Raw genomic sequence first — 16,179 nt, 5'->3', positions numbered from 1 at the left:
AGCTACCCACTTGTGGGATACTCACTTCTACACCTACTACTGCTCATTTCTGACATCTTTTGTCAAGATAATGTCTAATTATAACACCACAGTGTTTTTACTGGTTTTAAAAGCCCTTGTTTTGCCACAGTTGTTTCATATCTCTTAGCATTGCCTACCTTAGATGGCTCAGAAATCAAATGCAGACCTAATACTTATCCAACTGGAAACCAATGCAATTAACTTGTAATTTTCTTCCTTGGGTCTGATATTTGATTTCAGCCTGTGATTCGGTGACGGAAATGTTAAATAGAGCCAATTCTGCTGAGCACTATAACATCCCCCCCCCCCCCAAAACAGCATGGGTCAGGGATCAACGTCACAGCTACACTGACCGCTTACTTACCGCACCGCTTACTTACTGCAAAGGGCCAGTGAATCGGCTTCCTGATAATTGAATGATGCATGGATCTGGTCTGGGTTGATGCAGACCAAAGTTGCTTAATGCAGCCTCAAACCACATTAACCACAGCTTGATTCAAATTTCTTCCCCAGAATCTGGAGCAAACTGTGACTTTGGGTCCATGTAAACATTTGGGCCAGTTCCAAGACAGAACAGCCTCAACTGCTTACAAGGCCATTCTGTGTTCCTCGGGCTCTGTCCTGGCACCCTGGCTGATGGCACTCCAAATGACGAACAATCATGCCTGCCGGTCACCATTACAAGAAAGACAGAAGGGTGGTCATAAAATACTGCCAAACCAGGTTCAGCACCACTGGGCAGTAGAGCAACCAGTTATAATGTATTTCACAAAAATTACCATATTACTGCTAAATTTTGTTGGATCCACCTGGCTCATGTATTGCTTCTCTATTTCTTCCATATATTTAAAGTCATAGCCTCATTCCCACTGAAACCCCAATGTGTGGGATGACACCCCCCCCCCCCCCACACACACACACATACACACACACGATGTTGAGAAAGCTGCGGAGCTGATTTGGGGAGGAGGGATTATGGTGAAGTGTGAGGAGAGTGAGTGAGAAAGAAACAGAAACCATCCAGGAGAAGAGAGGAGTACCCATGCATAAATGATGCCCCTCTTCCCCTTTTGATTTAGGGAAAGCATGGTAGGATCCCTTCTTCCCCTCCGTATCACAGTAATGTGGAGTGGTTGGGGCCTGCCACTCACTGGCAGCGAGGAAAAGGAGGGCTTATGGGATATCCTCTTTATGAACATTTGCTGGAGTGATGTCACGCTGCAAAAATGTACCCAATCTCTCTTAAATTCATGGCTGAAGATTGGTCACCCTACAGAATGGTTAGGATCCTCCTGGCTTCATAGCGGCCAAACCAGATCAGCCCCGGGAGAAGTGGTCAATGTAGAACTGCCCCTAGTCTAGGCATCTTTTCCCTTGATCTCTTCCCTCCCAGGATTTATTTTACAATTTCACTTCTGCAGTCAAACACTAGAATTGTCTGCATGTTCAGAATGAAACTTCTAGTTAATTGAATTGGAATACATTCTCACATATGAAATTCCTCCACATGTGAGAATTGATGTCACTGCACAGCTGCTTTTGAGTTATCAAAAGAATCAGAAACTAGACCCCCCCCCCCCCAAATTATTGAAACGAGAACTAGAATTTTTCAGATTCAGCTCACGCTGACAGTTGAAACCTGAGTGCGGACTAAAGAAACTCCACAGCATCTTCACAGAACACAACAAAGTAGTTAGGATTCAGATGTTTCTTTTTGAGGTTTGCACGTATTCCACACAGAATCAAATCATTCAAACTTTCTTTATTACTGTTATTCAAGGCTCACTGAGCTTGCCTTTCTTAAACAACATGATCAAAACAATATAATTCATAAAGTCCAACTTGGAAAAAAGACACTAAACTTCAGCGAAATTCTTCCCTAGTGTTAAACATTTACAAAAATATAAACATTATCTGAAGACAACCAATCTGTATCCTCTGGACTATATCAATCCATTTGTTCTCTGGTGTGAATGAGAACCTGATTGTTCTGCTTAGTCTTTTGATTTAAAACACATACATCATAATTGCTACATTGACTGCTAAGAGTAATATTACTGACATAACTCATTATATTGGAAAAACAGCAGTTTATTTAACCACAAAGTGATTTCTCCTATGTATCTAGGCATGTTAATAATACTAGATCATTCAAGACATGGGGCATAATCCATATGTTCTTTAATGAGTCCCATTCATTTAATTGGTGCATGCATAGGACAACCTCCCTGTGGGTTGTGGCCATGGTCAATATTAATATGGCATATGCACATAGTATAGTTTGAATGGAGAGCAGAGCTCCAATTCAGTGACACAGATTCCTGCCCACTCAATGAAAAATTCTCATTTGTCCACCTGACAGAATAGGACAGTGGTGGGATGGGCATAGGTGGCATTGTCCACACAAAGGAATGGTAAATGAACACTTTACATGATTTGAGTGCTAGTGCAATACTTTTACTCCTTCCATTTGTGCTAACCTGACAAATATACAGTGCAGGAAATCCTGACTGAACATGCCCTATTACTGAGTTAGTCATAATGCCATTCCCTTTTTATGTACTAGCTATACAAAATCATTTTATTAAAAAAAAAAGAAAGCTCAGAAAGTGAAGCTATATGATGACACAAGTAGATGTAATAAAATCGGAAGAGACGGGAGCTTCACATCTTCATAACCCAATAAGGAGTAGCAGCTGCATTTAATTTTAACTTGATATGCTTCAGAACTCCTATTGATATAGGCATTTAATGATCCAAACTTAGGACCTTATTACATGTTGCCCCTCTTCCCCATGCCATTTTGCCAGCAAGTGTGGCAAACAGTAGTTGCATGGGGTGACTCTATAGCCCTGTATTCTGCTCTGGCATGGCACCACTTCCCCCATTGCAAAAGGGAAGCATCGCCCAAACAGCCTTCCCATGTTGATAGGGAAATGTCCTAGGATGCTTCCACACCAACGGGGGGTGGGGCCTCTGCTGAAAGTTGTGTGATGGGCTATGTGCCCATCTGTCCCTTAACTGGCTGGCAAGCATCCTAGGACACTTAAATTGGTAAGTGTAATGAGGTCCTTAATGGTCCTATGTAGAATAATTACTTATATGAAGGAGAAAACTTCATGTACATTCCTTGTAAGCAATGTTTCCAGGGAGGGGGGTGTACTGGTTCTAAAGATGAGCACTGCTGCCATGGGGGAACCAATTGATATTACATATTAAGAATATTATGTAGGTATTGGAGAACTACTCCTTCTTCACAGATTCTTTGTTTTTGCCACCCTCACAGTATAGCCAATACAGGGAAAATAAGTAGAGGGCAAAGCAAACTATGAAATCATAGTGGTACAAAGTTACACAAAACACAACAAACAGGAGGAAATAAAGTATTTTGTAGCCAATATGTTTTAAAATTAAAGATTCCAACAGCAAACTAGAAGCTTCACTTTGCTGGCCAGAAATGACTCCATGATCAAAGACAGGGCTTTCGGTTTGCTGTATAATATCTTCAGGCAATATACCTTCCGATTCTGAGCTTGTCTCTTCTCTTTCTTCAGTGGGTTCACTAATTAAAATGGTTGGCCCTAGCAGATTTTCCTGGTTGCATGGTGGCTGAAAGGGAAACTGAGCTTCTGTGCTTCTTTCTACATTATCATCAGAAGGGGGTTTGCACTCCAAGGAAATATTTAGATCATCTGTGTATGGTTGCAGCACTTTCTCTCCTTCAGCAGCATGAGCTGCCAGAGATCCTTCAGAAGATGTAACTGAGGAACTTTCATAGAAGCTTCCCACAATACTTATATCAGCAGGAGATATTTTCTCTTCACTTTTGGCACCAACATGGGAGAAAGTTCTCCAGATGTTTCCCTCTTCAGGCTCTTCATTGTATATGCCCTGTGGAGGATGTTGTGAAGCACTCGGAGACATTTCCACAGATAAATCCTGTCCACAAATGGCTTTGCCTTCTGTGAAAGAAGTCCATAATATTTTACCTGATGAGGCATCATTTTCAGTGTTCTGTTCTGCTCTAGTGAGCGTTTCGTTTGTACCACACACTGAAATCATTTCTCCATGCACCGTTTCATGTACGTATGCATTATAAATATCTGAAACGGGCTCCTTTTCAAATTTGGTGTCATATAATACACCCACTGTATTGCATTGACAAAGAGGATAATGTGAACCATCATTTCTCCCTTCATGTATATCAAACACTGTTTCCCTCTCCTCTGTGGGCCTGTCACTTAGTACAGTCTCTTGAGGTAGCGGAACAATTACTGCTTTTTCACTAGCAGACATTTTTTCTGGAGTACTTTCTGATCTTGTTTTAATTATATAAGCAGCTGTAACTGCCTCTGCTTCGCCTGTACTATCAAGCTCAGCTACTGAAGTCTCTTCATGTCTCACTGGGTCTTGGCAGGTAAACAGTTCATCTGTGGGAGTTACATTCAAACATTGTGTAGTATCTCTTATTCCCCACATGGCTTCACCCCCTGTTTGCTCTTTCATCTGCACTCTTTTATTTGCTTCACTTTCTCTTTCTGGCAGTTGACTTTCTAAACCACTAGAACTTGGATTCCCCCAGTTGATCTGACTTCTCTGATCATCAGTAATAACTCTGTCAGGTTCACTTTGGGAGGGCTTAGTCTCCCAAATGTTTCTGTTTGCTGGGTCATGGCTCTTATTGTATTTTTCCTTTCCTAAATGCTCTCCACTATCAAACACATCCTCTATGTTTATTGATGCAGGATGTGTAGCGGCTTGTTCTTCCATTGGTGTTATAAAATCTGGACAACTGATGCAGGACTTGCTTGAATTCTGAATGTCCTCTAGATACTTACTTTCTGTTCTTTCCTGACATAATTCACCCACAACAGAACTCATTATTTCTTTTTCTTTGTTACTTATGCTTATGTTCCCTCCATCATTTCGAGGCACTGGCTCTACTGATTCATGAATTTCCCCCTCTTTTCCTTCTTCTAGCACACTAAAAGTCATCTTTGCTTCTCCTTTGGATAGCTTATCTATGTCTGGTGCAACATGTTTTATATGCATGGTGGAAGAATCACCTAGTTTTGCTTCTGGAAATTGTTCTAAAATGCTCAACTTGATTTCCTTTCCTTTGTCAATGATACATTCAGCCTTATATTTTTCTTCTACATTCTCATCATCTGTATGCGCTCTTTGTAAGGAACATTCTGTAACATTCATATCAGCTAAGGTATTGGTATTTAACTCGCCACTTCCATGAACTTGGTTTTTGCTTTCAAACATCTTCCTTTGAGGTTCATGATTGAGAATGCCTTCTAAACCTGATTCAAGAGTTTGGGGAAAAGTTTCTTGGATGTGTTGTTCTCCAAATGGTTTGAGATGGTCATCCAGTTCTTCCAAAAATTTCCCTTTTAATTGGTTTCCTTCATTGTTTTCAAATGGAATTGCTTTGGGTCTTGTCTCCCATACTTTTTTATGGTCATCATAATCATCATCACCGATAAACAATCTTTCTGTTGTTTGACTTCCTGGAACATTGTCAGATTCATCTTTTTGAACATCTTCACATTTGCCTAAGAAAGCCTCTGTAATATGGAGAAGCTCCTTTTCCTTTGTTCCAGACCAATCCTGTAGTGATGTTTCACAGATGCTAAATGATTCTGATGATTGTACAGTACTGATTGCTGAGTCTAATCCTGTACATTTTTCTGGTGATAACTGAGTGTAATCATTTTCTGTTGAATATCTTTGTTTACTGTACAGTTCTTTGTCTTGTGGACCATGTTCTGATGAAGAGCTTATAGGCAAAGGTTGCTTAAGCAAACCAGAGTCTAGTTTTTTTCCCAGTTCTTGTGGTTCATTTTGAAATCTAACTGGCTCAGTTGTATACAAACTTCTTTCGTCCCTGGAAGACCCACTCGTTCTACTGAAGTCCCCACCTAGCTGAAAAAAATAGGGTCAAAAAGAACAGTCAGAATGTGCGTAGAAAAGAAACAGTCTCTCTGTGTGTGTGTATATATATATATATATATATATATATATGAAGGAGGATTTCGTTAAGGAAAGTTTTGTTTTTAGAAAGGAATGTTTTTAAAAGGCTTGTTTCCAAAGCATTTCTCATCAAGCACTTTTTATGGGGAATTTCTCACATCCTACCTTCTTTATTCATGAGTTCAGTAAGCTGCAAGTCCATTCCATACAAATGACTCCTAAAGAGAATATTCTTTACAAGGGAAGCTAATTCATTCACAGGGCACATTCCATTCCAGGCATGTTTTATTTTAAAGTGAGTGCACTGACACAGTACATCAAAGCTAGGGAATGTACGGTATTGTCCAGTAAAATAAAGACACATTTGCACACTGACAAATACTATAAGGATTATCTCTGTTCACTCCGCTCAGTACCCCTTTTACAGAATTCAAACTGGAATATTTTAGAGTCTAGAAAGTGTAGAATGAGTGAGGAAAGACCAGAATGAGTAAGTTTCTAGCCTATCCCCCAAATATGAAATTATATTATTTCATTGCATTTGCTTGTCATGACATTCTTCCCTGCTTTCGAATACTCAAACTGATGGTTCTATTCCAATCAATTAGAGTATAGTTTCTTGGGCACCCCTTATTACATTTACACTTGCTGCAGAGATACCCCCATTACACTGTCTCTTATTAATATGTTTTCTGCAAAGCCTCTGCAAACTATTAATAGTAAAACGTCACTCAAAGAAAAGTGAAGGAACTAATGTTTCTGCAAATTCTGTTTTAATGACCCTCTGCCAACTGGCGCTCAAATGTATCTGAGCTCTTCAGTGATGCCAACTGTCAGGATTTAATAGTGAGATGCCTGGGTTTTTCCCCCTTCTTTCTCCCTCCTCATAACTGACATTTGCATGATCTCAATAATTATATGCAAATCTTACGATTTCCCCTTCTTCTCACATAAGGCTCATGTTACTTGTCAACTGCTGAGCTGTCTTGTGAGCCATTGCCTATGGGTTTCAAAGATTTGGTTGCATTTCCATTTATTATAGATCTCCATTGTTTAATTCATTACACGGCATATAAAGTAAATTAAAATTTGAATGACATACATATACAATTCTCATTTATTGTACAGATGATCACTTTGATTTTTATATGTATAAAAAATTAAAATTGTGTCTTTTGGTTATCAGGGAATATTGGGTAGACTGTGGTTCTTCATACCTTCCTATTACTCTCTCTTTCTTTATAAAAATAATAATACTGCGACTCTGATTATTCAGGCAGTGAAAGCTCCCACACTAGATGACAACTTTGAACCCTCCAAAAGTCTGAGCCAGGAAGGCTTTGCGCTTACATGTAAAGATCCCATGATATTTCCCACTATCCCAATGGGCTGTATGTTGCTCATACTATGCATGTGCTGTTGTGTGTTTCAGCTTGTATGTTCACAAGAAAGAACAGTTTGATATCACAATTAGTCAGCTATGTACACAACTAATATGAGACCCAAACCAACTACTCTGTCATTACTTTTATCACATTTTGTAAAACCCATGCAGATTAAATCTATGTTCACTATACATACCATTTTGGATAATGTATTGGATATTTTGATAATATATTAGTATTCATATATAGATCTATAAGTCTATGCAGGACTAGTACATTCTAGTAATTGATGTTCTGCACCTGGCAAGTTATAGTCATGGTCAAGACCCATGGGGAACTTGCAGCTCAATGAAGATCTTAATATCCTACCTACTAAGGCAATTCCTTAGTAGGTAGTAAGGTCGTCATGATATATTAATGAGAGAGCCAGTACAGTCGGTGGTTTGAATGTTGAACTAGGACACTGGCAGACCAGGGTTTGAATCTCCCCTCAGCCATAAAAGCTTAGTGGGTTGTGATGGGCAAGTTACATGCTCTTGGCCTCAGAGAAAGGCAATAGCAACCCCCCTCTGAATGAATTCTGCCAATAAAGGTTTGTCTCAAGGTCATCATAAGTCCATGATAAGTTCATCTAAGAGCCATCATAAATCTGAAATGACTTGAAGCCATACAGCAACAAAACATATCAGCAACATTAAATAATAGGGATATAATAACAACCACCTCTAGTGGCCAGATGCTAAAATAACCACAACTCATAACATTGCTGTTGATGACCTGAGAAACAAATTGTTCCAGCCACTGCCTGTGTAAAGTGCCCTAAATGTAGAACAAAAAGTGTACTGAACCCTAGATCTAAATGAATGTTGATCACAAAGACCAGAAAGACAGAACTTTGAAAAACAATTCTTCAAATTGTCACCTATAGCCTGTGATAAAAAAAGAAGAAGAGAGTCACTAAAATTTAGGATCATGAGTTTTACGGAATCAAAGTATCTTATGCCATTAAAGCCAGCATGTTCTGGACTGACCCTTGATGGACCATGATGGTGGCCATATGCCCCAGGCCAAATGCTCTCTGGCCCCAAATTGGTGTTCAGCCAGACTGAGACTGTATCAGTCCTATTGGGCCATCCCCTTCTCAATGTGTTTTGGCCCCTCCCCCACTCCTCACTAGCCACAGGACTTCCTATGAGTGCCTGAGCCGTTGCCTGTCACATTTGCTGAGGTCACAATACGGCATCTGTGTGACCAAAAATAAGCAGTAAATCAACATCTCCTTTTTCGTGATTGCATGTGCACCCCAATCTGATCTCAGCAGACCTGACCATGATGGCCATGTGCTCACACAGAACTCCGTTACCAGTGAGGAGTGGTGGCAGCAAAACCCTTGGGCTGAAGCAGACATGATCCAGCTTTCCAGATGACCATGAAGTCCTCAGATACTCGGGAATGTACAGGACACTCTGGGGTATTCCCTGGCTTTGCTTAGTGCAAATTTAGATTAAGGGCTAACAAATCTGAGTACTTACCAGAAGTCCCTGTGTGTTGTAAACACCAAATTTGAGGTGTATTTTTCCATGTAGACAAGCAAAAAGATGCAGTAAAAACTCCAACATGAGTGTAGCAATAGTTGATTAGTACTTAGTATACTTATCAGCAGTGCTGAAGTTTGGAAAGATTGCAGTCTCTGAGAAATATATGTGCTATATTATCCATATAAAGGCACAACACTTACCAGTAGTTCTAATTCTTTTTCATTTTCGTTGTCATCTTCAGTTTGTTCCACATGTTCAACTACATTTTCTTTCCTTTGTTTAATTTCACCATCATCCACATATGAATAAAGGATTTGGGGGATGTCTGGCTCTGAAAGGGGAAAAAATAAATAATATCCACAAATATATTGTTTTATTGTTTTGGGTTTTTTTTTAAAAAGTAATAAAATGTGAAGTAAGGAAAAATTAGCTGGATTGGAATTGATACCTGAAGTCCTGGAATTTTTCCATGTGTCTTCGCCATCGGTTGTTAATATTTCTTCTTTACTGTTAAATGAAAATGCAAGTTGGTTTGAAATCCATTCTGCTATAAATCCACTGACCAGAAGGTAAATAGTACAATATTATCTACATAGGCTAGATTAGGGGTGTCAAACTCATTTTCACTGAGAGCCACATTGGCATTATGATTGCCTTGAAAGCTTCATAGGTCACATAAAATGATATGGACGACTAGGTTCAGCCCATGGGCTTTGCTATTGACACATGTGGTCTAGAGACCCTTGCATTTTAAGAATATTATAGGATTGTAAACTAGAAATAGAAATCCATAAATAGATTACAGGTTCCTGTTAGCCACACATTGATGTTGTTTTTAGATACTATGATGAATTATGTAATTAGAACCAACAAACTTTGTTTCTCTTACGTTTCTTTTTTATACAGTGTAGATTTTAATTTTCAATGCTAAATTGGCCAAATGAGGCAGGGTGGGAATGAACAGATTCCAAGGCGCCCGCATGATACATGGGGCCTGTTTGCCCTAACACTCACCAAGGCTACTTAACATTGCCCTATACCATGTTTTAAAAAGTTGAGGGATGCTTTGGAGCTTCTCGAAAGTTCTTGACTTGACCACACTTTGTGGCAATGCAAACAGCTGGACTGGCTCTGGTTCAAAACTGTCCATGACTGTTCACATGGCCGTTTCACTTTTCCTGGGCTCAGGTGGTCTGGAGATAAGGGATGGCACTTACTATTGTCCTCTGCTTAGTGGCAACAATCAGGTACAATGCTAATTGTTATCACATGTCTCATTTACCAATGTTAGCTTGAGTATCAAAATAAAGTGGGAGAGGGCAAGGAAAAATAAGACGAGGAACAACCACCAGCAATTTAGTTTGCAGTGGTTGCCATTTAGCTAAGGATATGAGTGAGAAAATAAGGTTGGCAGTCTGGTAATGCTGAACCATGCTTGGCATTGCCGGGCTATGTAGACTCCATCCAGCCATTGGGCTGGCTCAGGGCTCAGCTCTGAGGTATGTGGCGCATATGGATGAGTTTCTAAGTAACTGGTGTAGATTATTGGCCAATATAAATACATAAAGGACTCTGTTTTTTTTCTATTGCAGCATTTACCATCAATGCCACCATATATCAATAAGAATCAGAAACACACATTATTGTCTATCCACAGCTACTCACTGTACAGTAGAGTCCCCATATCTGCAGGGCATAAGTTCCTGGATTTAGAATGGAAATGTAAAATTGCCGATAATAGTGAACTCTATTGAAATCAACAACTTCTAACAGAAGCATACTGTAGAATCATAACAAAGAATGTAAAAATGCCTAGAGAGAACAATTCACTAGCATTTCTAGGACTTCCGGTATGACTCTATGGCTAACATCTAGCAGAATAATAATAATAATAATAATAATAATAATAATAATAATAATAATAAATCTTTATTTGTATCCCACCCAAAAGGGAGAGGGGCAGCTTACAACAAAATACAATATACATAGTAATAATGACAACCAAAACAACACAGAACAACAAATCTTAATACAGAAAAAAGTAGCCATAAAAAATATTAAGGTAAAAGATAAAAGTATATTATACACAAGAGGCAAAAACTAGCTCCTATTAATAACCAATTAAAAATCCAGTTGGTATTGGAATCAATTTAAAAACCTCCGTCACTTAAATTATAATCAACTATTGTCAAAGGCCTGCTTCCACATCCATGTTTTTAGTTGTTTCCTGAAATTCATTTGAGTGGGCCAATCAGATCTCTTTAGAAAGAGCATTCCAGAGCCAGGGGGCCACAACTGAGAAGGCCTTCTCCCTCATCCCCACCAACCTTGCCTGTGAGGGTGGTGGGATTGTGAGAAGGGAGTCCTCAGTGGACCTTAAGGCCCAAATAGGTTCATAGGAGAAGATGCGGTCACGCAAGTAGGCTGGACATGAACCATTCTCTAGAATCATTCTAGATAACTTTATAAATGTCCCCGCAAATACAGGAGGCATACTACAGTCACTCTCACTGTTACTGATATCTACTTGATCTGGAGAGCAAGTAGTTAACACTGAAATAAGTATCATCATTCCAATAGGTGGTATCTATTGCAGTTAGTACTACAAATAGGATGCAGGTCTTAGGGTCTCCAGAAGTTATGAAAATTCTTGTTTTTAAAAATCCACTCATGAGAAAAGAAAAGGTCACTAAAGTATTCTCCAAGCTGAGTAAGAATATGAGAATTTGTGTGCACTGTGTGAAAAATAATAATCAAAACAACATATTTTGTGCAAAATACACTTTCTGTGAAAAACATTTTTGTATCATGATGATCTTTTTGCTCTAACATAGGGACAAAGACATGTCATCACTGTTAACTGTTTTTTTCACCTGTCATGGCACCCCATCAAGAATAAGAAAATATACGTGTATTTTAATGACAGGAATTTGTTCTTTGTCATTCTTAGTTCAGTCAAGGATCTTGTTATATTTCATTGAATGTCTCCCATATATTAACCAATAGAAACCAATATTAACCAATTCTATGTTTTCATAGAAACCTGTAGCTGGAGGGGACCCCCAAGGGCCATCTAGTCCAACATCTTCTTCTAGGCAGAAGGGCGCCATCAAAACTCTCTTGACAGATGGCCATCCAGCCTCTAAACTAATTAACATGCTTCCCCTATTGAGTTGGAAGGGACTCCCATGGACCATCAATTTAGGAATTTCTTCCCAGCCCAGCACTGATTTACTTACTAGAAGTATCAGTCAGACATCCTCTTTGCAGATTCAACAATTTATTGGAACTCTGGCTGGTGGCTGCTATGGAGGGAAAATAGCTCTCCCCTATCCTGACTGGGGCTTTCTAATGCTGAGCAGAATTCTGGGAAATGTTGTTTAGGGAAAGGCCTTTTGAATTATCTGGCATAGAGCTCCTTGCCTTGCCAAACTACATTTCTCAGAGTTCTGTGCTTTCTTTCCCAGCAAACTCCTTGCTGCTTCTCTCTCCTAATGGCAAGAGGCCATTAATCTAAAGAGGAAAGACAGTATTTTGGTTTCCTTGTGCTGAAAATAAAACTGACTTTGGAACGCTTCTGAGATTTACAAAACGCAAACAAAAAAGTATTGGGTAAGTTTAGATTCTTCTGTTTTTGAAGCAGGCCATGCTCACGTGTCAGATATTGTCTTGTAAGAACAGATTTAACTAATACGTTATGATTTACAAGGATTAACGAAAAATGCACACCTCTACTAAACACAAAACCATTTTCCATTCAATATACACCTTATGAACATAGCCTGAAGGTAATTTTACACAATAATTATAATAATTTTGTGCACGAAAAAAGTCTGTGTATATTGAAGCATCAGAAAGCAAAAGTGTGGTCATTTCTGCTACACCTAGGACAGTTGCACTATATGCTTTCATTCTAGGTCATTCTTTTGAGGGAAGATACATAATAACATTATCGAAGATTCTGGTGTAACAATCAGAAAGGTATTTCCCCTTCTCTATCTCATTTAAGCATAACAATGAAACTAATATATCATAAGTTTCCAAAAATATTCAGCAGCACCTTGCTAAATTTATCATGGCTATAACAATCTACAAATGACTTATCGCTGCTTTTCATTTATCACTTACATTTTGCCTCTTTCCCAACACTTGTATACAAGTCAAGATGTTTTCCTTTTCTGAACTGTTTATAAGTTAATCAGGCCGGTGGTTATGAAGAGCATGTTTTAAAAAAACCACACGTCCAAATGATTCCTACAATCCTAATTAGGAATAAATAATTACATTATTACTACTTGGAACAGGTTCTTGATTTTATTAATAAAGAAATGAAAGCATCATTGACATTGCATTATAACTACAGCAACAATATTATTAACAGTAGTACTTTCTGCCAAACAACAAGAACAAAAATATTGTTTGGGATAATCAATATAGATTCAAGCACAACTTTTATGAACTTATGTCCTAGGGCTATTCCTAGGGGGATAGAAAGCAATCTTGTATAAATAAAAATGTAATGTTCGTTTGTGGGATTAACAGAACTCAAAAACCACTGGGTGAATTGACACCAAATTTGGACACAAGACACCTCTCAGGCCAGGGAGTGACCATCACTCATAAAAACACTGAAAAACACAGCAGAAAAGACTGAAAAAGCAAAAAAAACCCCCAAAAATACATTACATCACATGCACAAAACCACACACACATACATATATATGCAAACATACCTATACACACACACACAAAACCTATATAAACAGACTGGGCCACAGCAATGAGTGGGAGGGGATGGCTAGTGTGTGTGTGTGTGTGTGTGTGTATATATATATTCTCCCAAGTCAGTTAATGCACCCCATTATATATGTATGTATGGAGTGGCACAGCAGGTTAAACCGCTTCAGCTGCTGAACTTGCTGACTGAAAGGTCGGCAGTATGAATCCAGGGAGCAGGGTGAGCACATCCTGTTAGATCCAGCTTCTGTTATCCTAGCAGTTCGAAAACATGCAAATATGAGTAAGTCAATAGGTATCAGTCCAGCGGGAAGGTAATGGTGATCCATGCAGTCATGCTAGTCACATGACATTGTAGGTGCCAGCTCTTTGGCTTAGAAATGGAGATGAGCACCACCCCTCAGAGTCGGACACAACTAGACTTAATGTCAAAGGGAAACCTTTACATATGTGTGTGTGTGTATCATGAGAATTTAGGGTTTGATTTAGAATCACTAGAGCAATAGAAACATATCCTCCAACTGCCACAGTTTGTCTTAATATATCTTCAGCAGCTTTTCATTTTCAGCAGCTTTTAAAATACCCTCCTCCACTTTCTCTTTTGTTCTTGGTCCCTTATTTCAATGGCTGCAAGCAGCTCAAAGTGGAAAAGTATTCAGGCAAAAGCAAAGTTGAAATGTTGTTCCTCATGAAAAACTTTAGCCGGCTTGACCACACTCTGATATTTCTTGGCAACATGCAGCCTAGTTATCATTGATGAAATGTTGGAGGGTATGTGGAAAGACCACAGAAAAATTAACCCATTTGAAGCATCTATGCTGCTTTTAATACTGAGCAACATTTCATGCTTAGAATCACACAATCACAGAATTGGAAGAGATTACAAAGACCATTCAGTCCAAACCCCTGCCATACGGGAATACACAATCAATCACTGTCAATAGATGGTCAGCCTGTTTTAAAAATTCCATAGAAGGAAACGCAACAACACTCCCAGTCAGGATATTCCACTGTCAAAAAGCTCTTATTGTCAAGAAGCTTTTCCTAATGTTTAGATTTCTGGCATCAAGATACTAGAGCCCTCTTTCTTCAAATTAGGAATCCCTTTTATAGCCTTTAGAAGTTGATATTATATATATATATATATATATATATATATTCCCCATTAAATTTTGTTTTAGAATTGGCTCACTTTCTCCCAAGTCAGTTAATGCACCCCTTTTAAGACATATATTTAATCTGGACACCTGACAGAAACAACAATGCTATCACCTTTGTCTGGCAGCAAGACCCATTGAACTCTGTCCTGTAATTGTGTAGATAGGTGTGAGATTACTGGGCGAAGAAACAAGGCTATTAGTAAAATGATATATTTAACAACTTTTGTAGGAACAATGCATTTAGTGTATCACAAGTAGGAACTGGAGTGTTGTTAATACTTTCCAACTGTTCCAATTTGGCAGGGAGACATGGCTGATTATTCCTCAGTCATCCCATTTTTTTCAGATGCCTTTCAATGTCCCAGTATCTCTCTCCTCATACTAGCCCCCTTTTATTCTCATCTTATTTATATTATTATAAACTTAGTTCAGTTTACAAAAGGACTCTGTCCTCAGCCTTTCTTTAATAACTTGCCATCTGACTACCTCTTGATGTTGCTTGAATTGCTCCTGTTGAGGTTTCTATATAGATAACTATGTCCTTTTGCAGGATAGTCCATTCCATTCTACCTACATATTTTCCCTTGGTGATTTTCTGTTTTCTGCTCCAATAACGAATGGTCTGTGAGATGTTTGGACAATTCCAAACTGCTTTTTTCTGAGGAAAAGGGATACTGTAAACTTTATAGTTTCTCCAATGTTGCTTTATGATTTTTCCAATTCTCTTATTCATGGAATGGATAAAGCATGTTTGGCTACATCATTAGCCCAGAGTAGACTGAGCATGCTAGCTGTATGTACAGAATTTCCTAGCCTTAGCCAGGCATTTTAAGAAAATGTAAACCTTCACTTTCACACCTTTTCTAGTAATCTGTACAATTTGTTTCAGAGATCCATCAGTGTTTATAGAAACCTTGAGAACAAGCCATCAGCAAAAGTTAACATATCTCAGATGCTGACATACAAGTAGCAAGGCATGACCTAACACAGGGCAGAAGCAAATAGTTATGCAACTAATCTAGAATTGCAAGAAGAAACATTTTCAAGAAATGGGTGCTTGTACCTCTTGATTTCAGTTACATTGCTGATTTTTCTGCACATTTACTTCAGACTAGGAGCCAGCAGGTTTAGTGATTTAAGCACTGGACTATGACCCAGGAGACGAAGGTTCAGATCTCTGTTTGGCCCACTGAGGACCTCTTTACACGGAACATTTTCGCTCCATTTTACAGCCTTTATGCATGGCAAGGATGGGGCCTGCCATGAACCATCACATGATGCACACCAGGCCCTGTCCACATTTCCCCCAAATAATCTACCCACACTCCCCCCCCCCCCCTTACCATGTGATGGCAGAAA

The 16,179-nt window shown here is 39.0% G+C and overlaps 1 protein-coding gene across 1 annotated transcript in view; it reads right to left on the bottom strand.

Moving 5' to 3' along the window:
• Positions 1-1,763: 1,763 nt before the first annotated feature.
• PPP1R3A (protein phosphatase 1 regulatory subunit 3A) overlaps positions 1,764-16,179 on the bottom strand; it is a 43,667-nt gene continuing 29,251 nt past the window's right edge. The window contains exons 2-4 of the mRNA XM_060777664.2: positions 9,372-9,430; positions 9,124-9,254; positions 1,764-5,952 (exon numbers count right to left, since the gene is read on the bottom strand). Of these exons, the coding sequence (XP_060633647.2) occupies positions 3,265-5,952; positions 9,124-9,254; positions 9,372-9,430 (2,878 nt within the window). The 3' untranslated portion in view covers positions 1,764-3,264. The remainder of the gene's footprint in view (positions 5,953-9,123; positions 9,255-9,371; positions 9,431-16,179) is intronic.

This window comes from Anolis sagrei, chromosome 5 (assembly GCF_037176765.1).
Source record: "Anolis sagrei isolate rAnoSag1 chromosome 5, rAnoSag1.mat, whole genome shotgun sequence".
In the NCBI taxonomy this organism is placed as follows: domain Eukaryota; kingdom Metazoa; phylum Chordata; class Lepidosauria; order Squamata; family Dactyloidae; genus Anolis; species Anolis sagrei.
The sequence above is the reverse complement of the archived record's forward strand: the minus strand, read 5'-3'. Positions and strand labels throughout refer to the sequence as shown.